The 25,304-nt window shown below is 46.0% G+C and overlaps 1 protein-coding gene, 1 long non-coding RNA gene and 1 other non-coding gene across 3 annotated transcripts; 1 reads left to right on the plus strand and 2 right to left on the minus strand.

Annotated features, from left to right (window-relative positions):
* Positions 1 to 8,361: 8,361 nt before the first annotated feature.
* LOC114904768 lies at positions 8,362 to 14,276 on the minus strand. Its single transcript, XR_003796030.1, has 3 exons — positions 13,515 to 14,276; positions 12,494 to 12,679; positions 8,362 to 9,796 (listed from the first exon to the last, which is right to left on the minus strand). It is a non-coding gene; the product is annotated as an uncharacterized LOC114904768 (long non-coding RNA).
* LOC114905407 lies at positions 12,989 to 13,263 on the minus strand. The gene has a single exon (XR_003796233.1).
* A 179-nt stretch (positions 14,277 to 14,455) lies between the features above and the next one.
* On the plus strand, positions 14,456 to 23,603 carry GLRX5 (glutaredoxin 5). Its single transcript, XM_029239058.1, has 2 exons — positions 14,456 to 14,819; positions 22,959 to 23,603. The coding sequence occupies exons 1-2, from the start codon at positions 14,534 to 14,536 to the stop codon at positions 23,135 to 23,137; spliced, it is 465 nt and encodes a 154-aa protein (XP_029094891.1). The 5' UTR covers positions 14,456 to 14,533; the 3' UTR covers positions 23,138 to 23,603.
* Positions 23,604 to 25,304: the final 1,701 nt, after the last annotated feature.

The following is a 25,304-nucleotide window of genomic DNA, read 5'->3' on the forward strand; positions in this document are numbered from 1 at the left end:
TCTGTCATCTCTGCAATTGAGCACAGGAAACCCCACCCAGCCTCCCTTTCAGACGTGGCCCAGAGAAGGAGCCACAAGGAGGCTCTAAAATGATGCCATTTGGAAACTGACTCATTTGGCGATGGGGGTTGTTTGTGCAACGTTTGAAAAGTCTCCCCAAGAGTGAAATATTTTGTTCTTTCTCCACGTCTCTTCCCTGTGGCCAGCATCTCTACCACCACTCACCTGGAAGCAGGGGCCAATTTAAAAGGCCTGGGGAGGTTATTCAGGTCTGTTTCACATTTGCCTTGGCTAGCTAGCTTCAACAGCAATCCTCAAGTCTTAGTTTGTGTGATTCTTAGTTGTTTGTGTGTTCAGTCTCTACAGAAAGATAACAAGGAAAGCCGGAATGGCTCTTCTGACTAATTCAACCCCTCATGTGCGAATGGGTAAACTGAGGCAAGAGGGCAGGAAGGAGGGACCCTGCCCAGGGTCCAAGGGTGGTCATTGGTGTTTTGGAAATTTATGTTCCCATTTCTCCATCCCTAGCCTGGCTTCCCCCTTGGTGACGACTTACCTAGTGCTCTTGGCTAAGCATAGATGAAAAGCTTGCACTGGGGTAGCCATTTCTGTGATGCCTCCTCAGAGATATCCCAATCTGGGCGTGGACAGCTGGTTCTCATCCTGGCTCTGCTCTCATTTGCTTCCTTCTTTGTTTCCTCCTTTGCCAATTCTCCTAGTGTTAGTCTGTCTTTTCCCCCTCCAGTCCTACTGTGTGCTCGTAGGGTGAGCGGATGCACCAGCCTGGTTTGTCAACCTCTCTGAGTCGGCTGCCTTCCCCACTGGCAGCTGCCACCCAGTAACTGAGTAGGGGCACCCCTGCCGGATGGCAGTCATCTCAAGCACTGAGCACGGTAACTGGAGTAATTCAGGCTATTCCGCTACATACACGAATTATGCTGCTTCTTTAAAAATTAATTTTATTTAAGTATAGTTGATTTACAACGTGTTAATTTCTGCTGTACAGCAAGGTGATTCCGTTATACATATATATACATTCTTTTTCATATTCTTTTCCATCATGGTTTATCACAGGATACTGAATATCGTTCCCTGTGCTATACAGTAGGACCTTGTTGTTTATCCATTCTATACATAGCAGTTTGCATCTCCTAATCCCAAACTCCCAATCCACCCCTCCCCCATCCCCCCTTGGCAACCACAAGTCTGTTCTTTATGCTTGTGGGTCTGTTTCTGTTTTTTTTTTAAAATAAATTTATTTATTTATTTATTTATTTTTTGCGGCGTTGGGTCTTTGTTGCTGCACGCGGGCTTTCTCTAGTTGAGGCGAGCGGGGGCTATTCTTCGTTGCGCTGCGCAGGCTTCTCATTGCAGTGGCTTCTCTCGTTGCGGAGCATGGGCTCTAGGTGCGCGGGCTTCAGTAGCTGTGGCTCGCGGGCTCTAGAGCGCAGGCTCAGTAGTTGTGGCGCACGGGCTTAGTTGCTCTGCGGCATGTGGGATCTTCCCGGACCAGGGCTCGAACCCGTGTCCCCTGCGTTGGCAGGCAGATTCTTAACCACTGCGCCACCAGGGAAGCCCCCTGTTTCTGTTTTGTAGATAAATTCATTTGTAGCATATTTTAGGTTCCACATATAAGTGATATCATATGGTATTTGTCTTTCTCTTTCTGAATTGTGCTGCTTTTATAAAATAAAAATATAACGTGCGTCGGAAGCACAGGACTGGATCCTGGGTTGACTGGGTTCTAGCCCTTGTTAATGCTGCTAATTAGCTGTGTAACTTTGGGTCACTTCTGAGTCTCTGAATCTGTGAAATGAGAGAATTGGAAAAGATCATCTCTAAGTTACTCCTCCCAATTTAAAAAACAATGTGAATCTTGATTGTACTGGATAATAATGTCATTTAGCATGACTATTAAACACTACTATTATTATACTCCAAGGAATAAGTAATAACAGAAATAAAAATGTTAAGGTAAAATCGCCATCTTTATTCCTAAAAAATAAAATCCTTCTGAAAGAGCCTTGCTATATTCCGCTCATCAGTGAGCAGGCCAATCTATTCTCTTTGCTTTTGCTTAAGGAACATCTTAAGTGGTTTTTAAAAATTACGTGAGGTAATTGTAGACTATAAAGTTGTATTAAATTATACAGAGAGAGTCCCCTGTGCCTTTTCCCTCGTTTACACCAATGGTAACATCTTGCAAAAGTAGCTGGTACAATATCATAACTAGGATATTGACACTGATGCCATCAAGATACGGAGTATTTCCATCGCCACAGGATCCCTCATGCGGCTCCCCCCTCCTGCCCTCATCCCCTCCTTAACCCCTGGCAACCATTAACCTGTTCTCATTTCTACAATTCTGCCGTTTCAAGGATGTTATATAAATGAAATCATTTATAACCTTGGAATCATGTGTAACCTTTTGGGACTGGCTATTTTCACTCAGTGTAATTCACTGCTGATTCGTCCAGGTTGTCACTGTTTCAAGAGTTCATATCTCTTTATTGCTGAATAGTATTCCATAGTATAGATGGATCATAGTTTGTCTAGCCATTTACCTGTTGAAGGACCTCAAGATTGCTTTCAGCTTGGGTTCTATTGTGAATAAAACAGCTATAAACATTTAGTACAGGTTTTTGGTTCAAGGTAAGTCATTACACTTTAAGTTTTAACTGTTAGTTATAGTACCTGTATACAATACCACACCACCAGAATTTTTCCTATTTATTTGTAGTGATGGACACACTCCAAGGATGTTGAAGTGTCTAGTAACTGCCCAGGACCAGGAAGTTGTGAGCTGTGGAAATTCAACGAAAGCAAACTACATGGTTCCCACCATCAGGAATTTACAATCTATTGGGGAAGCAACATTAAGACTGAAACATTTGAAATAACATTGAAATAACAAGACAGCACTGCAGGTCATCAGATGCTAGACAGCACGGTACACAATCGACTCTTAGTGGAATCCAGAAACGGGAGAGAGGAGTGAAGGCTCGAGTGTTTGGGGGAGGGCACTGTGGATAAGGTGAGATGTGAGCTACATCTTGAATGATGGAGAATAATAATGATATTTAACATCTATTACGGGATTACTATGTGCCAAGCACTGTCCTCTGACTTTACTTATATTAACTCATTTAGTCCTCATCAAGGTAGCTACTATTATCTGATTTTACAAATGAGGGAACAGAGAGGGTAATAACTTGCTCATCATCACACAGCTATCACATGACTGCCCTGGGGTACAAACCCAGGCACTCTAGCTTCAGCCCACACTCTTATTAATAATCACTGCCCCTTCTGTCTGCCTGGTAGCAATAGCGGAGGGCCATTTTCTGGTCATGATTAAATTCCAATCTGTGTCTTAGGTTATATTTTTACACAGAGCCACAATGAATCCTAAACATTACAGCTCTGGCTTCATTATTGTGATGCGTTCCTTATGGGTCAAGGTTACTGATGAGAAATTAAAAGTACTTTGCAAAGAACAGTACCAGCCTTAGTAACAGAAGAGGAAGTCTGCACATAATGAAGAGGACCAGCCTGGAGGTCTGTTGTGTGTGTGCGTGCGTGTGTGTGTGTGTGTGTGTGTGTATCAGGGAGTGTAAACAGCAGGGCTGAGCCCTCCAGTTACACTGATCACCTGCACATGCAGTGAGAAAAACATCAGAGCTTGTTTCATATGTACCATGAAACACGCAGGGCTGGCTGAGCTCATCTCGTATGATGATTGTGGTTTTGAGTTCTCTGAACTGCTCTGTACCAGGGAAGTCACAGCCACGCTCAGCGGTTTCCTTGGTGCTGAACACGTGAGATGTGTGATTACTCTTCTGTCACAGCCTTGACAGCTGCTCGGCTTTCCAGCTTCACTGTTTTGCCTTAAACAATGGCACGGGGCACACTAGGAACCCGGCTTATTTGTTTGTTTGATTTTGTTTTGAAACCTGAATGCAGCCTTGATAATGTCAGTGTTGCAAAGCCAGGGGTGGGTGGGGTGCGGGGGGGAGAGAGGGGCAGGGGGGGGGGGGAGGCGTCGCAGAGTGAAAAGCTCACTGGATGGAAATCTCCTGACGTGGTACCTCCGGGGCTAGGCATTCCCTAGCTGGCTGAGTGCAGGGCGGGTCATCACCTCTCCACATCTACAAAATGGGGCCAGTTCGTGCCCTGGGTTCCCCGTAGGAGCTGTCGTGAGGATCGCAGAGAATAAGGACCATAAGAATGTACTATGAACTTGAAGTTCTGTGCAAATGTGTGCTATCATGGGAAATGAAACCCTCCAATGACTAGGCTTGCCAACCAAAGTTCATGGCAGACCAACTCAGGAAGAGGCTGTGGGTAAGGAAGACGTCTCCATTAAGGAAGAGAAATCTTTTCTTGTTTTTGCTCCCTGGAGACATGTTTTTGAAATCTGCTGAAATGTTCTCTCCTTGCTTTTGGCAGGCTTGGCTATTCTGAACATGTGATAATATTAGAAGCTCAGTGTGATAGGCAGAGTGCCCAGGATGGGCAGCGGGGGCTCTGCACCCAAGTTAGGGCAAGAGAACTGTGCAGGGCATTTGTGCCACTCCCATCACCATGCAATCGGCTGGGCTCTGCTCGGGGGAAACCCGCCCTTGGGGCATGGCTGGCCCCTCCACTGGACTGGCGAGGCTTGTGTCAAATAGATCCGCACACCTGTATGAAACCTGTTGCTCTCGATGACAATTCTTGGTGTTTCCCCAGCAGAGAAGGCCATTTCACTGCAGGAGCTTCTTTCCAGCAAACCTTAGAATCTTGCTGCAAACTGGCCCCAGACACAGGCGGCACAAACGCTTTTCGAACTGACTGCCACAAGTCCTTGCACTGCGAGACCCCGGCACCTGGCCTGGAATCTTACAGAACTTTAATCCTCATTTTCTTCTTTGATGCTGTCGCGTTGGTGTGCAGAGAAAAACGGCAAGTGCCACCAAATGCACCTCCTGGCTCTTCAAATCAGTACTCAGCAGACAGAAGCAGCCCCCACGAACAGGCAGGAGAGAGAGCAGCGCGCACATCCTGTGTCCTTGGGTATTTCAAAGGTCCTTGCTGATGCTGCGCCAGCGGCATTAATTCACCTGCTTCAGCAATCAGGGCTGTTTCGTCATCCCAGCTGAAATGTTTGTGTCACTGGCAAATCTGGGCAAAGGACTGGACCCTGTCCGCTCAGTTTACACTCTAAGATGGCCTGAAACACAGGTGCACGCCCACAGATAGCAGCCTGAAGACACTATATCCACTGGCCCAGCTCCTTCATGCTCCAGAGACTCGAGAGGTTCAGGGAGCTGCCCGAGGCTGGGGAACGCCCTCATTGCCCAGCCCACAGCCATGCTTCGCTTACCTCCACTGCCAAACCCAGGGGACACTTGGGTCCTTACCTGGCCTCTCTCGGCTTCTGACAGCCCTGACGGGGCTTCTCTCCTGCAAGCACTTGCTCATTTCTCCCCCTGCCTCCTTCCTCGTCTTCGGGCCTGTCCTTCCCTAACTGCACACGTCCCCCAGCTTTCATCCCTGGTTTTTCCTTTTTCTTGCTCTCCCTGCCCGAATCTCTTTTACCATCAGGTCCAGACCTGCCCGGGCAATCATCTGAATCATCTCCCCCAGTATTTCAGACATAACCTAATGATTTAGAGAGATGCCCCTCAGATTCCTGGAAACTCAGAATGTTCAGAAGTAACCCGTGACTCACCCCTTCAACCCTCCCTCCTCCCCCGGTATTTCCCATATTCCTCAGCAGGCGGGAGCTCTAGCGGCTAAGCCAGAACCTGGGAGTAAGCCCGAGTCCTGCCCGCCTCTTCCCAGCCTCGTCCCCACACGCACCAGCCACCAGATGCTGTCAATCCTACCATCAAAGTGTGGAACGTGGCTTTTGCACTGCTGCCCTTCACCCATAGCACACAAGCCAGAGCCTGGGAATCGTTCCATCTTACAGGGGTCTCCGGACTGGCCTCCCTCGGTCAGTCTGGGCCACCTGCAATTCATCAACATTCCTACCAGGCTCATCTCTCAAGAACTCTGCCGCTTACACTCTCTCTGTGATCTTCTCTCAACCCAAGGACAAAATCCTAATGCCTGGTGTGTCCCCCAGAGCATGCCTGGGCCTTCGTGCCTTTGCCCTGGCTGTTTCCTCTCCCTGGAATGTCCTTCTCTTTCTTTTAAATTTTTGTCCTTCCCTTTTAAATAGCAGCTCTTTACCTCTTCGTCAACACTCAATTCAAACACCGGCCCCTCTACCGACTGGCTCTGATCCCTGAGGCCCTGACTCGCTGTGTTGGGGCCCACACCCTCAGCCCACTCCAGTACTTAGTGACATTCTTGCATCTGTCCTTATCATAAGATGGTGAGGTCCCGGGCAGTGGGAGTGTCTTACTCCACTCCATGTCCTGCTTAGCACAAGCTCTATGGCCAAATGTTTCTCTCCCTCCTATGGCATCTGCGGTCAGTATCGTGAGTTTCATGCAATTTGGGGTTTCTGAGATACTGTCCTGTACTGCTTACCATGTCACGTGTTCTCCATTCAGGAATTATGCATTGAGCACATACTAAGTGCCAGGCGTAGTACTAAGGACCAGGGGTGAAAAAATGAGTTCTGTTGGACTAGAAGCTGATGGTCTAGTGGGCGGTAGGGCATAAAATTAAACTGTGATACATAGAAAACCCCTAAAGGGTTTCCGTCCCCAAAAGCAGTAAAATGGGGCTGAGTGGTAGGACGCACAGTGGTTATATTCTTTGATGACTGTGTATCCAGGGTTTGCAGAGCTGCTTTATGCACAGCTGTCTCCAGGCCTGATGGTAGCTGAGCTCTCAAGCCCTAACTGATTCATAGTTTAGAGAAACCCAACTTTACGCCCATATTATTCAATACCTCACCACCTAATTAAATGGATTAAGTATTTCTAAGTGCTCATCATGGACTAATATGAGACACATAACAAGTAGAATAGGGACTTCCCTGGTGGTCCAGTGGCTAAGACTCCGTGCGCCCAATGCAGGGGGCCCGGGTTTGATCCCTGGTCAGGGAACGAGATCCCACGTGCCGCAACGAAAGATCCTGCATGCCTCAGCGAAGATCCTGAGTGCTGCAACTAAGACCCGGCACGGCCAAATAAATAAGACATAAAAATATATTTTTTAAAAAAGTAGAAATAAAACTGTTTATCTGGCATAATGAGGGAAGAAAGTATTCCTCTGAAATTAGGCCATGAGTCTGTATAATTTTTGTTGGCAATCTTATACTACGTCTCCTTGACTTCTTAACCAAAGCACATGAAACACCATTTCCTTTTCTGGATGATTTAGAGTTACTACACAGGGCTCTAATGCTCAAGGAACTGTGACATGTGAGGGATGTTTCCCCTGCTCACACCAAACGCTTCCAGAATGTGACTTTTCAAAAAAGAAAAAAAAAAAGAGGAAAATCCCAAAATATCTGCTTCTCAATTTAAAAAACCTCCTGTTAACCTGTCAGTCTTTGCTTCTTCCGGCTGTTAGCCTTTTCAATTCACTGCCTCTAATCTGCTGTGGCTGTAATACTAGAAAACTGAGAGTAAACCATTCCCTAAAATAAGAACAGGACTTGGATGGGAGCTGAGAGCCGATTCCTAGAAACCGGCCAGCTGATTAATTCCCAGACACTGTGCACTGACACCGACAGCACTTGTTGGCTCTTGCTGCCCCTGCTTCCTAAGATAGACTAGTGCCCCCTACCTGTCTCGTGGGGTAAGGCAGAGACTCATTATGAAATGCTCCAAGTTTCTCAAAAGACAGAATGATTTTGAAAGATGATGGGTTATTTTTCAAGAAGGGATTAAAAAATCCCTTCAAGGGCTTCCCTGGTGGCGCAGTGGTTGAGACCGCCTGCCGATGCTGGGGACGCGGGTTCGTGCCCCGGTCCGGGAAGATCCCACATGCCGCGGAGCGGCTGGGCCCGTGAGCCGCGGCCACTGAGCCTGCGCGCCCGGAGCCTGTGCTCCGCAACGGGAGAGGCCGCAACAGTCAGAGGCCCGCGTACCGCAAAAAAATAAAACTAAAAAAAAAAAATCCCTTCAAGTAGGAGGGTATTATTGGCCCTGTTCCCCACCAGCCGGCAGTATGCATGAACGATCACAGAGCTACAGCTGAGCAGTATGAAGAGATGAACCAATGGGAATAGCTCACCAAGTGGACTGACATATGTGCTTAGTTACACTAAGTGCAGGTCACTGGATGTCTGGAGAGGGGAGAAAGCCTGCAAGTATGTCACCTTCTCAAAGCTTTTGATACAAAATTTTCTTGGTGACTCAATTTTGCAAGTGCAGCCTATGCAAAATGCTCCTCCCTTCTTTTATTATTTATTTATTTTTACAGTGTAACTGGTTTATAATACAGTCTTTTATTAAAACTCTGGCTCACAGAAATTTGGTATCAATTAATTCTCAGTAGAGTACACTTTCAAAAAGTGTAAAGTTTAGAATTAGCAAGTGGGATTTTTCTGGCCATAAGAGTAGGAAAAAATATATTTTTTTAATCCTCCGGTGTTCTTCCTGCAAAGGAAAATGAACAGTTAATGTCAGCCCATTTCCAACCCACTCCCCCAATCCGTGAAACTGGGGTCCTTCACTAGCTACTTTGTTGAAGTAGGCTAGAGCAGTGGATTCCCATGACAGCAAGATTTAATTTAGAAGACTGAAATTATTAAGGCTCAAAGGTTGAAGTGTGAAATGAAATTCTGACTCAACGAATTCTGACATAACGAATATTTATGGCCTTGGCAATACATCTTAGCCATCATTCAAAGGAAAAAATAAAATTTTCTCAGTGTTCGTCTGGCCGCAAGCTCAGTGATTATCAGAGGGAGACACAGACTCCTGCCAACAGATAAATCTTCCTAACAAGTGTGACACACAACAGTACTGGCTCCTTGCTTTCTGAATTCTGTGGTCTGGGCACCTTCTTAGAAGTCGCTGGAAATGTTATAACAGTTTGAATCATGGAATCTATCTGCTTGCAAAAAAAAAAGAAACATAACACAAAACATTAAAATCTTTCACTAAACAGACAGTTGAGGAAAAGTCAACAATTCTTTTATCACCTTTACTTAAGTCTTAACATGTTTTATGATTACCACTTAATTCTTAATATTACCTGACAGGAGATATGATTTGGGCTCTTTCCCTCGAAATAAAGTTCTCAATAGAACAAAGTCCAGCAGATGTCTGAGTTTAAAAGCCTATATATAGCCAGAGACTTCAGGCCTCACTGAGAAAAAGCAGCATGGGGACAAAAGAGAATGAAACTTTCAGAAGTGAAAAGCTATGGGTTATTTGTTTCATTGGAGTTTTGCATTGAAATTGTTGTCAGTTTAGTTTCACAAAGCATAAAAATCACATCTGGATCCAATACATACATACCCTGGAGATAATTCAGGAATATTTAATTTTCTGTGGGACTTGCTGGCTTTGCTACGATTCCACAGTAAGATTTAAGAAGTGCTTGTGAAGGTAAAAAGAGGAACCCAAAGTGCTCAAGTCTGTCAAAAAGATGTTATTAACAATCTTTCTTTTTTTACTTCTGGTTCATTCTTTTTTTAAAAAAATAAATTTATTTATTTATTTTTATTTTTGGCTGAGTTGGGTTTTTGTTGCTGTGCATGGGCTTCTCATCGCGGTGGCTTCTCCTGTTGCGGAGCATGGGCTCTAGGCACGCGGGCTTCAGTAGTTGTGGCTTGCGGGCTCTACAGTGCAGGCTCAGTAGTTGTGGTGCACAGGCTTAGTTGCTCCGCAGCATGTGGGATCTTTTAGTGAAAAGAGAACTTAATTTAGGGACCAAAATGCCAGAGAACTATTAGCCTAGGGCTAATGCAAGTTTCAAATGAATTCATGTACACAAAACCAGTTTGTTGTACTACACATGCATGCCAACATTTTGGGGGTAAATGTCTAGGAGCAGAGGAATAGAGTACAAAGTGATTCATTAAAACTCTGCAATCCTTAGATAAAGACATCTTGAAATAGGCATTACCTTTTGCAGATGTCACAAAGACATTTTTCACAAATCCAGGAAGGGGAAGATGTAAGGGGCAGAAAATTCCAAGGAAAATCCAAAAGAGCTCGTAAGTGATGCTTAGGACTGAAGCCAGGCCTCACACCTCTACAGTCCAAATCCCAGAACAGAATCAGGCTCTGCTGTGACATCCATTTTCACCTGTATCTCCCACAGTGTGTTCTAGACTGAACTAAATTTACAGGACATCATTTCTCTTCATTTTACCCAGAGGAGGAGAGCAGGACCTTTGTGATAGAGTGGAAGGGGGCCCGAATGAGGTCTCCCTTCCTGCCTCTAGGCTGAGCCCACATGATGTGAGAACCTGCGATTAGCAAAACTGAGGCCACTCCCATGGCCAGAGAAGTATTTATAAACCCAGCTGTCTTGTCAGATAGAGGTAGTGAAGATCCCAAAGGCATTTCTTTTTTCTTTTCTTTTTTTTTAATATTTATTTATTTGGTTACTCTGGGTCTTAGTTGTGGCAGGTGGGCTCCTTAGTTGTGGCATGCGAACTCTTAGTTGCGGCATGCACATGGGATCTATTTCCCTGGCCAGGGATGGAACCTGGGTCCCCAGCATTGGGAATGTGGAGTCTTAACCACTGCGGCCCCAGGAAGTCCCTGCAAAGGCATTTCTATCTTTGCATTATGGGTCAGCAAACATTTTCTCAGGGGGATGGGCACTGCCTCAGTTTCTCACACATAACAATTACTTTTTAGGCAATCAAGTTAATTCCAGGGTTGCAGTGATGCTCTAAAATTACTGAATAGCTAAGGGGCACCACGGAGAACGGTCTCAAGTTTCAGCTTGGGTCTATGGAAATCTGGGTCTCAAATGCCATTTTAGCTCAGGAATGTTTGGTGGCTCAACCCGTTGTGCAACACCTGCAGCCACTTTTCTCTTAAAATGACACTCGCAGAATGCTCTGGCCAGCTCAGACCTAGACATTTCTGGGTCATGTGCCCTATGCACAATTGCCACACTCTGTCAGAATGCAGCGTGACCTTTAGGACTGAAGTTAGGGTACGAAAACACTGACATGCTAAGTGTTCAAACAAAGTTTCATCTTAGGCTCAATAATCCTGACTCTTCATTTAGAGCTGATATATAGGAAGAAATGATCTCAAATTTATAAGGTTTTAATTATGGGTTCAACAGTGAATTTGCTTTTGGTGGAGTGGGAAGAAAGGAGAAATTTTACTAAATATAGTAAAGGCTTATCTATAAGTAAGCACAGGGAAGAAAAACATTTTTAGGATGCCTGAGTCAGCATGTTTACATGGTATGATTATTTAGTTTGGGGTCTAATTACACTTTGTGACCCCAAATCCTAGGATTCTCCTAAGTTTCCTGTACTTCCCACCCCTACCTCCCCATTAATGTCCACATGGGAGATCACAAACTGATAAAGATGGTGACTTCCATGTTCAAAACACCCAAATAGGGCTTCCCTGGTGGCGCAGTGGTTGAGTCCACCTGCCGATGCAGGGGACACGGGTTCGTGCCCCGGTCCGGGAAGATCCCACATGCCGCGGAGCGGCTGCGCCCGTGAGCCATGGCCGCTGAGCCTGCGCGTACGGAGCCTGTGCTCCGCAACGGGAGAGGCCGCAACAGTGAGAGGCTCGCGTACCGCAAAAAACAAACAAACAAACAAACACCCAAATGCATTTGAGCATAAATGCAGATTTCTCACAACTGTTTAAGAAGTGTATTTTTATCATACTTTCTCACTACAGAATTTCTAATGAGAAAGCTCATAACTCAAATGCCACATCATATATAAGAAGTTGGTGCTTTGGAAGAAGTATTTTGAACACTATTTTCTTCGATTCTTTAAGTCACTGATGTTTGGTGCTAATACTTGATGAGTGGTTTTAAGTCAAAGACAGAATGCAGTTATGTTCAACACATACAACATTTTGCATTTTAGGTTGCTTTATTAGAAACTTAAATTTAGGTGCACTGTTTCAATTTCTTTGGTCTAGATACATGATCTGTTTTCCTGGCCTTGGTCAATACTATCAAAGCCATCCCACTTAGCTCCCTGAAAGAGCCCCGACTTGCTTTCCTTGCATTTCATGGATGTCCTTATCATACTCGACTGTACACAGCAACTCTATTATAAATTTGGAGAACACAGGCTTTGTATTCTTCCTGCTGAAGGACTACTCTTAACCTTTAATGACAACTGTGTTTTCTCAATTTAATAAAATGTCTGCCAACTGTACTGGCAAAGCCAGTATCACACACTAGATAAGTGACATGATACTCCCCATGACTAGCACTACGTCTCTGGATCCTCACATCGTAAGTTTGCAAATTCTTCTCCCTATTCCAGTTAACGCAAGAGCGGAATGAGACAGTTCAGAGTAGGCAATAAACAATTCAGGTTTTCTGGAATGAACTGCCAATATTTATTTTAAAAAAAAAACTAAAACAAACTTACCAGAACATAAGTATGAGTAAAAGTTAGGTGACTTTGCAAATAACACAGCCCCTAGTGTTAGGTGCACCAGATGCTGGACTTTTGAAACAACAGTTAAGCTTCGACATCACATCACTTCCTGTATGTTACTGTCCTGTATATTTCTGTATGATGTTTGTTCCTCTGATTTACCTGGAATCAATGACTCTAGAGGGGAAAAAAAAGGACTCTTTAAGAAGCTGATCAATTTTGGGTCCCACATTAGAAAACTACCAAACATCAATAACAACCACGGGGATAAAACAAATACATCACTGGGGAGCACTTCTGAGTAACATCTTGAGTTTATTTTCAGCTTACTGGCCTCAAGTCTCCCGGTGAACGATTATTTGGAAGATTCACTTGCTGTCAGCACATGTACTAATTTTCTGATTTTTAAACTTGAGCACCTCCAAAGCAGAACCAGGTCACCTCCAGCCACAACTTTTTAAATACTTAGGGTTTAAAAAGAAAGTAATTTGTAGCAGTACTTAGTGTCCAACAGAAACCACTCCATCTGTTAAACAACATCTGACTGCAAAAGCTTCTCTTACTGTCGGTTGATAGATAATGACATGGCACAGCCATTATCACCGTGGCAACAGTAATCGGAAACTATCAGAGGAAAATTGCACATGGTACTGCTGTCCCTTGAGCAGCCATGCCTCAGCTTCCTCTGGAGAATGCTTTCTCTGCAAGTCTGGTGTGCTCTAGGGTACCACCAACCCAGCACCGCTCCAAGACTACAGACCACGTGGCGATTTCACTAAGCCCCGCTCTTCTGGGATCATCCTTTCCACCAATGTGAGCACCTGCTAGGTTCCAAGCACTGTTCTACGTACTGAGAATACAGTAATGAATGAAGTTGACAGTCTGGGAGGGAAGTCAATAAACAAGTTAACAAATATATGTCAAGATGTACTAAGCACAATGGAGAACAGAGAAAGCAGTGGGCCTAGGGAGGCTTCCCTTCCCTCCTCTCTACCCTCACATTGATTTGTACCTGCTTCTCATTTCTCAAGCTCTGGGCACAGGTCCCGCGCCGGCACCGTGCCTTGCACGCAGCAGCTGCTCAGAAAACGTCTGTCGAATGAACCAATTCCTTTCTTAGTTCCCCATTCAACCTCTCCTGGGCCCAAGCCGAGGGGCTTAGGTCGGCTGGAAAGTCAGCGAAGCCCCGATCACACAGACGAGAGCTCTTTACAAACTTTAAAAATCAAAGTTGTTTTAGTGAAATAATCGCGCTGCAGAGGCGGGAACCACGGGAAGGGGTCTGGGCCTCTGCTCTCACGGGGGCAGCGGGACCACAGGAGGGCTGCGACACACGGCCCGGGCCCCGACGTCGTAGCCCCGGGCAGGCCTGGCCGCCAGAGCCCGGCGCAGTCCCTGCTCTCGCCGCGAACAGCCGCGGCCTTACTGAAGCTCCGGGAAGCTCACCTAAGCCGGGAACGGCGGATCCAAGCCTGCTCCAGCCCCACCACCACCCGGAACGCAAAAACCAGCGGCCCGCCAACCGCGCTGCCGTGGCAACGCAACCTCCAACCGCACCGGAACCGGAACCTTCATCTGGAAGTGACCCCTTCCCGGCGTTCCGCGGAACGACGAAACCCCGCCCAGCGCCTGTCCCAAGTCCTCCCGGAGCATCCCAGCAGGCCCGTCTACCCTTCAGAGAGAAGTCGTCTTCCCTCTCGTTTCGCCTCCCCTTGCCTCGGAGCGTGACCCTGATGGACACCCACTCTCTCCAATCAACTGACAAAACGGTTTCCGGCGGCCAATGGTAAGGCGATAGAATGCGGCTCAGGCGTAAGGACCGCGTCCAACCTGTCGGGGCGGGACGAGTAACATGATTGGTGGGATCCAGCAATTGAGGGCCAGGGTTCTCCAATCACGAAGAGCCGTTCGGCGCCGGTCCAATGAGGGCCTCCGGGGGTCGGGCCGGGCCTCCGCGGGCCGGGCCCCGGGAAGGCTTCGGCTGGCTAGCCCAGGTCCTTGGCCGTCGAGAGCTCAGGCCAGCGTGCGGGAATGAGCGGGTCCCTGGGCCGGGCGGCTGCGGCTCTGCTCCGCTGGGGGCGCGGCGCGGGCGGCGGCCTGCGGGGCCCGGGCGTGCGGGCGGCGAGCTCGGGCGGCAGCGGCTCGTCGGAGCACCTGGACGCGCTGGTGAAGAAGGACAGGGTGGTGGTCTTCCTAAAGGGGACTCCGGAGCAGCCCCAGTGCGGCTTCAGCAACGCCGTGGTGCAGATCCTGCGGCTGCACGGCGTCCGCGACTACGCGGCCTACAACGTGCTGGACGACCCCCAGCTCAGGCAAGGTCAGAGCCGGCTGAGGGCGGAGCTGGGGGGCGACCGGCCGAGACCACTCTGCGGGGTCGAGGGTCTGTCGGGCAAGGTCCGTCCGGGGGCTTGAGGGGATTTCAGACACGAGCTTCCACACGGGTCTAGGGTGGGGGCCTGATCGACTTGAACTGGATCTCGAGGATCTGGGCCTCTGGGCTAACATGGGCAATGGAGTAAGTCCTAGCGGTTCCCCAGTCCTCACTCTGAGCTGAAAAAGGCATTTCGGGGCCAGTGCTCTTCAGCTGAATCCAAGGAGCGTGGTCAGCAGCCTGACTCGCTGCTCTGCAGGGCTGGGGAAGTGGGCAGAGAGGGATACAAGAAGAGCCATTAGAGGTAGGCACTTCGGGGACACTTTGAGGGGCTGCCCTGTCTCGTGGATAAGGAGAGGTGCTGTTGATGGCGGGGGGAGGGTCGAGGTTGCCCTTGTCTGAGGCTAGGGGCTCAGAGGCTGGCCTGTCGTGCCTCAAGGCTCGGGGTGACAGGGACCGTTCTCTGTTGCTGCTACAGGAGCGGTTGACACAGCTTTTGGACAGGTCTTAGTTGGGATCTGGTGTGGGAGAAAAAGACATGAAATTTATTTTTAGATACTCAAGGATGGGGGAGATTTGTGGTGGCTAGGGATTGGAGAGGCTTGTGGGGAGAGGGACGAAGAATGACTCCTGGGCCCTAGCTCACTCAAGCTTGGAGCTCCAGGAACCGGTCAGGGTCTGGGGCAGACACAGTACTGTCTGTGACTTTTCAGTGGCCCAGAGGGGAGGATGGAGGGCCCTGACAGTTAACTAGCATCTTTTCTGATGAGCACCTTGCTGAGAACCTTACCTGCATTCTTCTGTTTTATCTTAGTGCGGGAGGAGAGAGGGGCCAGAACACCTGGGTCTGCTCCTTGGCTGGGGTGGGTGGGGTTGTTGGAGGCATGGGGGGACCGTGCCTGTACCCCCTGAAGGGTGGCATTCCAGTTAGACTTTCAGTGACTGAGTTCTCCCCGAGTTTCCTGATGTTGTTTAGTGACAGTGTTCTAAAAAGTGTTTTAGGGCCTCAAGTTCTATGGTAGTCTACATTCAGAATTCTGTATTTTGCTCTTCTACATTTGAAGTTGTCAATCATAGTCATTCCAACAGAGATGGGACAGGCTGGCGTCAGGGAAAGGCTTTGGGTTAGACTCCTTTGGCCAGTCAGCTGTGCAACCCGAGGCAAGGTACATGACTGCATTTTCCTTTTCGGTAATATGAGGATAATGAAACCACACTTGGCAAAGGTTTTGTGAGGAAAAAAGGGAAAATAAAACTTTTAGAAAGTGCCTTGTCCTCTTATCTCGCACTCAGAAGGCATCCATTAAATGGTAACCATTTTATTATTAGCACTTTATGGTTTTAAAAGTATTTTTTCCCATGGAATCTCATCCTTATAGAACTCTCAGTTTGGGTGGATGGAAACAAGGAGTGAAGGCAGCTTTGAGTTACCAGGAGGCGTATGTAACATTTCCATGTGCTGTGCCCATGATCCTTCTCCCTTCCTGGAGTCCTGGAATGCTACCAGTTGCTGGCTTTTTTCACATACAGGGTGATCTGCAGTCTTCATGCAGCAGCAGTGGCGTCTCTGCCTAAAAGATAAGATAGGAGAAACTACTCTGTAATCTTTCTGCTGGGACCTTGCCTCAGGCCGCTTGCAAATTGCCACTGTGGTCCTTAGTAGAACGTTGTGTTGTTGATATCTTGCTTAGCTTAAAGTTTTGAGAGTCTTTGGTTTATGAATTTCTGTTCTCCTGTTTAATATAACCAGAGATGGTATAACTGAATCACTTTGCTGTACACCTGAAACATTGTACATCAACTATACTTGAATTAAAACATTTTTCTGAAATATAACTGGAGATGGGCTATACTGGAATATGGCCAGTAAACTGAAAGTAACAGCAGGAATAAGAATGTTTGCCGAGAGCCCTTATGTATCTGACTTCCAGTCTTCTGTTCTTAAGTGTTCAAACAATAGCAACAGGAATTTAACCCTTAAATTTCTTGACCATTGAGCTTCATCAGACCATTACTTTTAGTTAGTGAATGTGTTGCATACATAACACGTCTTTCGTTGCCTAGAAAAGTAAACCTTAGGGTAAGTATTAACCTCTAGACTCGGGCAGGGCGGTGTAAGCACGTTATTACAGTGGGGAGTAGTTTAGCCAGGGTGAGGCTTTAAAACATGAAGATTCTTCATCTTTTTGCTCTCCACACCTTCAGGTTTACCAAGAGAGACTGACAGGCTGTCTGATGCTTGCTTTTGCCAACTAAAGATATGTCTGTGAACTTTTCCCAGACCCAAGGTCACTTCTAGTAACAGGATAGGGGCTTCTGCAAAATTGGCCTTTCCTGTTTTCTTGTGCCAGAGAAGGCTGAGTTTTAGAAAGGACCCAAGTCGGAGGAAGACCCTCAGACACTGTCTCCTAGTTCTGGGCACTGGGTCCAGGGAGTATGATGCACAGAGGTGTCAGCCTGAGGCCTGAGACCCACCGAACCAAGGTGACTGAGGCAGCTTTGCGTTTTGGCCTTCCTCAAGGCTTGTTCCTTTTTAAGAATCTGGAGCACCCACAAGACGGCCACATAGGGTCACGGCGGATGGATGTCACCATATCCTGCTCCTGGTCTTAACAAAGACTAATCTTTACTTTCAGTTGCAAAAGTAACGTGTGCTCGTGGGAGAAATTTGGAAAACACTGAAAATCTAAATAAAATGAAAATCCCCTGTAATTCCGTATAAACCATTATTATTAACATTTGGATCTAGTTTCTAACAGTTTTTTTTTTTTTTCTTTTTTAACAGAGTTGAGATCACCCATGTCTGTATATAGCATTTTGCCCTCCTGAGAGCAGGGAATGTGTCTTCTGCGACTCCCTGAGCACTGTGTGTGACGCTTATGCAAAGCGAGCTTTCAATGCGTGTTTTAATGAATAAATAAATGCTTCTTTTATTTATCATTTTATCATAAACTCTCTTTCCTGCTCTTAAAAACATTATAGACACTCGAATTTCTGCCTACTCAGATCACCACTGTATTCCTCGAATCGGGAACAGCATCTGTTGAATGAATACCCATCATCCTATCGTTGAATGGTTCTTAAGTATTTGAAAATATGCCCAGCCTTTCCAGTATCAAGGAATTTCAGGCAGTAGTAGAACTATGACGTTGGTAAGCATTAAAAATCAGATAACAAGTGTGCATGTGTGTCTGGTGGGCAGGTTGTATGCTGCAGATGGGGGTATAAAGTGGGGCCCACACTTGGAAGGAGTGACTCTCAGTACCCAGTCAAGTTGAAGGTGGACAGAGCTGAACACCCAGCTGTTTCACTCCCGGTTATTTGGGCTACATCAGGGATCGACAAGCTTCCTTGTAAAGGGCCAGAGAGTACATAGTTTAGGCTTCGGGGGCCTGGTGGTCTCTGTTAACCTATTCAGCTCTGCTGTTACAGTGTAGCAGCAGTCAGGGACAACACGTAGACGAATGAGCGGGGCGAAGTTCCAATAACACTTTATTTACAAAAGGATGTGGACCGGCTTTGGCCCGAAGGCTGTAGTTTGCCACCCCTTTGTCTAGAGAGACTGTCCCCTGCATGTGAGCTAGGAGATGCACATAAGGGTGAGCACTGCAGTGTTCCTTGTGATAATGAAAAGTGGGCAAGAACAGATCTTGGTCTGTAAGCAGCAGACTGAAGAAACCAACTGTAGCTTAGTCATGATGGAAAACTAAATTGTGGTCAAAATGAATTAGATCTAGGGACTTCCCTGGTGGCGCAGTGGTTAAGAATCCACCTGCCAATGCAGGGGACACAGGTTCAATCCCTGGTCTGGGAAGATCCCACATGCTGCGGAGCAACTAGGCCCATGCACCACAACTGCTGACCCTGTGCTCTAGATCCCGCGAGTCACAACTACTGAAGCCCGCGTGCCGCAGCTACTGAGCCTGTGCACCGCAACTGCTGAAGCCCGCGCGCCTAGAGCCCGTGCTTGGCAACAAGAGAAGCCGCTGCAATGAGAAGCCTGCGCACCGCAACGAAGAGTAGCCCCCGTTCTCCACAACTAGAGAAAGCCGCACAGCAGCAAAGACCCAACGCAGCCAAAAATTTTAAAGCTTAAAAAAAAAAAAAAATCTAGATGTATTCTCAAAAAAGGCGATGCTTAGTCAAAAAGCAAGTTACAAAAGGGTAATTGTGGCTTAACGCCGTTTGTGTCTATAAATGTTAAAGATGTGGAACAGTCCCATGGATTGCAGATCCATGTGTCATGCAGGTGGGGCTCACAGTGGGGCAGGAGTGACAGATGCCAGCCTCCGGCCAGAGACCACCTCTGGTGGTCAAGAACCTGGCCTTTGGACTCCTAGACACCTGGACTCAAATCCTGTCTCTACCGTATGTCAGCACTGTGACGCTGGTTAAGTTATTTAACCTCTCTGAGCCTTCATTTCTTCATCTGTAAAATAGGGATGATTATACATAACTTGTAGGAATTTTGTAAAGATGAAATGAGATTAGATATGTGAAAAACTTAGAGTATGAAACTCAGGAACCCTTAGCTCAGTAAATGGTATTTTTATTATTGCATTGCATGCTTCACTGGTATGCATTCTTTCCTGCATTCTTTCCCTGCATTCTTTCCCTCTGTTTACTTGCGTACATTGTCAGGAGAGCATTTCTGTGGAGGGTGGGGTAGAGGACACTGATGTGGAGAGAGTAGCCACAGTGCGCCTGGCGCTGTGGGAGCTTAATTCATTTCACCAATTATATCTTATTTAATCTTCATAACAAATATGTGAGGCATAGAGTTATTCCCATTTTACAGAAAAGGAAACAGGTTGAGAGATGAGCAGATTTATCTGAGACTGTATTTACAAGCCAGCCAGCCACAGTCTGCTGACCCCTAAACCAGCGCCTTGACCCTCTCGGCACCGTGGTTTACTTTTTGACAGGCAGTGCTAACATCATTCTCTTAAGGAAGATGGAGAAATACGTGATTCCAGGAGGAGGTGACATGACTTGCCCGAGGAACAGAGCCTCGTTAAGTGGCAGAGTTGGCATCAACCTGCGTCAGACTCTGAAGCTCATGTACTGAAAATCTACCGGAAAAAAAGAAAACTATAATCGTGATGCTCTTACGATTATTGTCCAAACCAGGAATGGGGTCCAATATTCTGAAATGTCATGAATTTTGAAAAGTACCTTTTGAAAGTTCTGGAAGGGAATTTTCCAGAACATTTTCTCCCCTCTCGCTTGATACTTCAGAACATGACATTTTTTTGGTGGGGCAGTAGGTGTATGTAGAACAGATTTTGTAAGACAGCCTCCTAGCTCCCAGTCCTAGTGTTACCTGTTATGTAACTTGGCAGTCACCACTTTCTGTCCCAAACTGAATCAGTTTGTCATCTATAAAATATGGTTATCATTAAAATCCATTCTTGGGTATGCTTTTCTAATTTTCAAGAGTTGCTCTCTGATTCTGAGTTATTCCATATGATACAAGAATTATCACTGTATATTACAGTTACTGAAAATTTTAAAGGGTGAGAAAAATTAGCCATGTTTAAACAATTAATTGTGAATTGACAGAATTTGTTTTCGTTTTCAATTCATGAATGTAGTCTTACTGGAAGTTTCTCACTTCACTCTGTAGGAAGCAATTTGGGTATTTCCTTAAATATTTAAACTTGTAATCGGACTTTTTAAACATGGAAAATGGCATCGTTTTTAGGAGAGATGCCAGAGCTTTGCTTTGACAACAGCCGCCTGTAACACCTGATAATCTAAAAATTAAAGAAGTAGTTAAGTTTAATTTCGATAAACTATCAGCTGGTAGGCACCTTGGATGCTGTCACGATGCCATGTGTTCTGAGGTGGGTTCTTCTGAGTTCTTGAAGTTATTAGGACAGTCACAGGCCAAGGGGTTTGGAAGGAGTTAGCCTCCCTTGCATGTGACTGTATGTTGGTTGTTCAGGATGGTGGAAAGCCCACTTATTTGGGTAGTTTCGGTGGTTAGGATGGATTTCCTTCCTTCCCTTATAGTTGGGATGTATGGTCTGCAACAATGTAATGTATGTTGAGTTGTTGCCTAACGCTTTGGTTGAGTGCGCTACCATGAAAACGATTGATGAAAGCAAGTCATTCTTTTACTCAACAAAGATTTTATTTTAAAAAATTATACTTTTTAGGATTAAACGTGTGGTTTTGGGTGGCCCTCAGATGGCAAATTTGTTTTCACCTTTGGTGTGTTTCAGAAATTGTAGGCACTCGCCAAAAGAATCAGTAGATATTCATTGCCATGAAAAGCTTAATGCAGTGTATTATTAATTGGAAAAAAAACCCAGATACAATATTGTGCAGATAAATGGTTCATGTACATAAATGTAACAGATACTAAAGAAAGTTTAGAAGTAAAAAGTTCACATTCAGAACGTTTCTTAATCTCCCCCCATCATAAAGTATAAAAAGATGTGTTATTGGAAACGTAAAGTTAAGTTCTGATAGACTCTTTGTGTTTGAGGGTAGAGTTAAAAAAAAAAATCCAAAACATACAGCTTACATGCTAAGTAACTGTTTATGTAGCACCAAACATCAGAGTGATGAAAAACTTGAATTCAAAAAAAAAAAAACAAAACTTGAATTCATCAGGGTATTCAAGTATAAAGGCATTCTGATGGTTAATGGAATTTGCCCTTTATTGGTAACCTCCAAACCTCTAGCTGATTTTTTTTTTTAACAGAAACCCAGAGTGGCTTAGAAGTGAGCTTTTCAGGGCCTATAACGTTGTAACCATTTCTCTCTCCATGAAGTCTGTCTGCAGAAGAAAGATAAAGCTCTCTACTGGGGGCCCTCTAGCGCTGTCGGTTAGAGCGAAGTTGCTGTTTTTTAGAAAGCAGTGACTTTTAAAAGAGAAAAACACATGGTATCTTGGGAAGGTTATTTGTAATATAACTCATATTGGTAATCTTATTTGGTAAAACTCATCTGATAATAAATGGTAGGGCATCAAGAAAAAGGTTTTGTATTTTTAGTTTGTTTACACAAAAACCACCACTTGACCGATTTCTAAAATTTGTGTAATACTGTATTTTGCCTGAAGACTTTGTTGACTTTTCTGTTTCGTTTATTTGTACATTTAAAAAAGTATACTTCATCTCAACCTCTGAGTAGAAAAGGAAGTAAAAGGTAAGGAGGAATTTAGAAAAGAGTGACTGATCTTTTCTGCCTTAAGATTGAAACCACATTTCCTTCATAGCCATCATCCTCGTGGCGCAGCACTGCACAGAATCATCCCATGGCTGCACTGTCCCTGAACATACTTCATCTCGGTGTGTCCTCAAAGCCATTGTCTCTTAGGGCAGGGAGTGGGTCTCACCCTGTGGCCCTGTGCCTGGCCCAGGACGTGGACCTTCATGAGCTTTGGGCCTTTCCTTCATTTCACTCAGTCCCTGCGAGTTCTGTGCTGAGTCAGATCAGCTGTCCCATGGAGAGCTCATCTGAGGGGCTGAATAGGACGAGGGCCACAGTCTAGCCACAGGAGAGGGATTTTTCTTTGGGTAAAAGAATTATTAAAGATCAAAGCCAATGACTCAGTGTCTTTAAATTCACCAGCTGAGACAGGCACGGAAAACATTAGGTGGGGGCTGCCCAGTGTGCCAGTGAGTTACCATGATGGATCCATGTTCAGTAGTCCATTTGGGAATGGAGTGGCATTTCTTTCGTTTGTTTGTTTTGCTGAAAACGTGGCCCGCAGAAGCATGGGGAATATAGCCTTCTGTATCTTGTGTCACTTGCATTAACCAGTCAAGTTCTCTGCCATTAATCCAGGGTCGATTGTGTGTCAGGTAGTTTATGAGAGCCTTACTTAACCTGATTCTCATAAAAACTTTGTGAGATAAGGGTGGAAACAGAGGATGGAGGCCTCACTGTTTATAATTGGAAGAGTCAGCGGTCCATTCAACTCAAAAGCTTATGCTCTTTGTAGCAAATACACGGTCCCCCAGGGATGGGGAGCCAGGAAGGGTTACGGGGTGTCCCTAGGAGCAGGGAAACGTATTTTGCCGTACAAGTATTTGACCACTGAAATGACGGTTAAATGTTCTTTCCCCGTAGGCATTAAAGACTATTCCAACTGGCCCACCATCCCACAAGTGTACCTCAACGGCGAGTTCGTGGGGGGCTGTGACATTCTTCTGCAGATGCACCAGAATGGGGACCTGGTGGAAGAACTGAAAAAGCTGGGGATCCGCTCCGCCCTCTTAGATGAAAAGAAAGATCAAGACTCAAAGTGAGGGTGGCCCACGCGAGGAAGCCACTGGTGTCAGAATCTCACTGCCAGAAAAGCCTTCCCGATTCTGGTTTTTGCTCTTCAGATGACTGTTTGCACTGATTCCTCCAGTTTGTAAACAGCCTGGTGATTTTAGCATGTCTGGTGTTTGAGCAAGGAATATCCTATCGTGAACGTAATTGTAACCACTGCACTGTCATAATCAATGTTGTACGACGAGATTGCTGTACACACGATTCCTTCTTATGTTGTCCTTTGCTCTTTGCTTGATTCAGGAGTAAACCTAGGAGCTTTTGAATCAGAATTATTATTCATGAGTCCTCTGCAAATATGTCAGTCTGCAAAGATCATATACCCCCCCATCCCTAATTTTTTGTAACTTGTTCTGTTAAGAAAAACGATGGACAAGGAAGAAAATAAGATAACCGGGGTGTTGTTTTTTTTAAAATAAACTGCCAACCCAGGGATACCACGTGTGAGTTGTTAATCTGAATAGCAATAAGTATTTGTCTTCGTCCGTTTGGGATGCTATAACAAAATACCGCAGACTGAATGACTTATAAACAACAGATACTGATTCTCACAGTTCTGGAAGGTGGAAGTCCAAGATCAAGACTGTAGCACATCAGGTGTATGGTGAGGGCCTGCTCCTGCTTCACAGACAGCTGTGTTCCCACTGTGTTCTCACAGAAGCTCTTTGGAGTCCCTTTTATAAGGGCGCTAATCTCATTTATGAGGGCTCCACCCTCATGACCTAATCACCTCCCGAAGGCCTCACCTCCTAAAACCATCCCTTTGGAGGTTATATGTCAGCATAGGGATTTTGAGGGGACACAGACATTCAGTCGAAAAGGACTTTTAGCACCTCTGACCTTTTGATTTTAGGAATTAAGAGTGATTCTCATTCATACTCTTCTGTTAAATTTGCCACAAAAATTGCCATCAAGCTGTACTCTAATTTTTCGAAGGGAAGTAAGTGTTGTGAACGCTGAGAGGTGTTGATGATCCAGTTGGAGGCTTGGGCGGACTGGCGAGAAGTGAGATGGGGAGGCTGGAGGGAGGCACCCCGCTCGCCCTTCTCTGAAGACCTGTGCTTGGCCACCTGCGCTGCACTTGGACAGGGAGCAGCATTAGCAGCCGTCCAAAGAATGGGATCTCATGAGTCTTTTATTCCTTAAAAATGGGGCCTTTGGGCTTCCCTGGTGGCGCAGTGGTTAAGAATCCGCCTGCCAATTCAGGGGACATGGGTTCGAGCCCTGGTCTGGGAGGATCCCACATGCCGCGGAGCAACTAAGCCCGTGTGCCACAACTACTGAGCCTGCGCTCCGGAGCCCGTGAGCCACAACTACTGAAGCCCACGCGCCTAGAGCCTGTGCTCCGCAACAAGAGAAGCCACCGCAATGAGAAGCCTGAACACCGCAACAAAGAGTAGCCCTGCTTGCCGCAACCAGAGAAAAGGCAGCACGCAGCAATGAAGACCCAATGCAGCCAAAAATAATAAATAAATAAAATAAATAAATTTAAAAAAAGAATAGATACCTAAAACACCTAAAATTAAAAAAAAATAAAATGGGGCCTTTATGAAAAAGGACATAATTGTAATCATAGCCAAGATCTTCCAGTACATGGTGTCTTTTACCAAGACTTTGCTTCTCCACCTAGGCTGGAGGTGGAGCTAGAGGTAAGCTTTACAGCAAGCGACTCGTGGGAAGAAAGCCCATCCTGTCACCGTGTGCCTTTGGGTCCCCAGAAGCCTTCATTCATCTCCAAGGGCTTGCTTAAACAGAGCATTTATTTAGAAGCACATCTTTACAGTGGCAGAGGTAAGAAGAAGCTGCATTTTTTAAAAAATTATTTATTTATTTATGTTTGGCTGTGTTGGGTCTTCGTTGCTTTCTCTAGTTGCGGCGAGCGGGGGCTAGTCTTGGTTGTGCTGCGCGGGCTTCTCATTGTGGTGGCTTGTCTTGTTGCGGAGCACAGGCTCTAGGCGCGCGGGCTCAGTAGTTGTGGCTCGTGGGCTCTAGAACGCAGGCTCAGTAGTTGTGGCGCACGGGCTCTGGAGTGCAGGCTCAGTAGTTGTGGCGCACGGGCTTAGTTGCTTCACGGCATGTGGGATCTTCCCGGACCAGGGATCGAACCCGTTTCCCCTGCCAATGCAGGCAGATTCTTAA

The sequence above is a fragment of the Monodon monoceros genome, unplaced genomic scaffold, assembly GCF_005190385.1.
Source record: "Monodon monoceros isolate NGI ecotype Baffin Bay Population unplaced genomic scaffold, NGI_Narwhal_1 Super_Scaffold_21, whole genome shotgun sequence".
Taxonomy (NCBI): domain Eukaryota; kingdom Metazoa; phylum Chordata; class Mammalia; order Artiodactyla; family Monodontidae; genus Monodon; species Monodon monoceros.

What these genes read in the sequence shown, in the direction of transcription:
- GLRX5 (XM_029239058.1), top strand. Translation starts at nt 14,534, where the DNA reads ATGAGCGGGTCCCTGGGCCGGGCGGCTGCGGCTCTGCTCCGCTGGGGG. An exon ending in CGACCCCCAGCTCAGGCAAG is followed by an intron (nt 14,820 to 22,958) that starts GTCAGAGCCGGC and finishes CTTTCCCCGTAG; the next exon opens with GCATTAAAGACTATTCCAAC.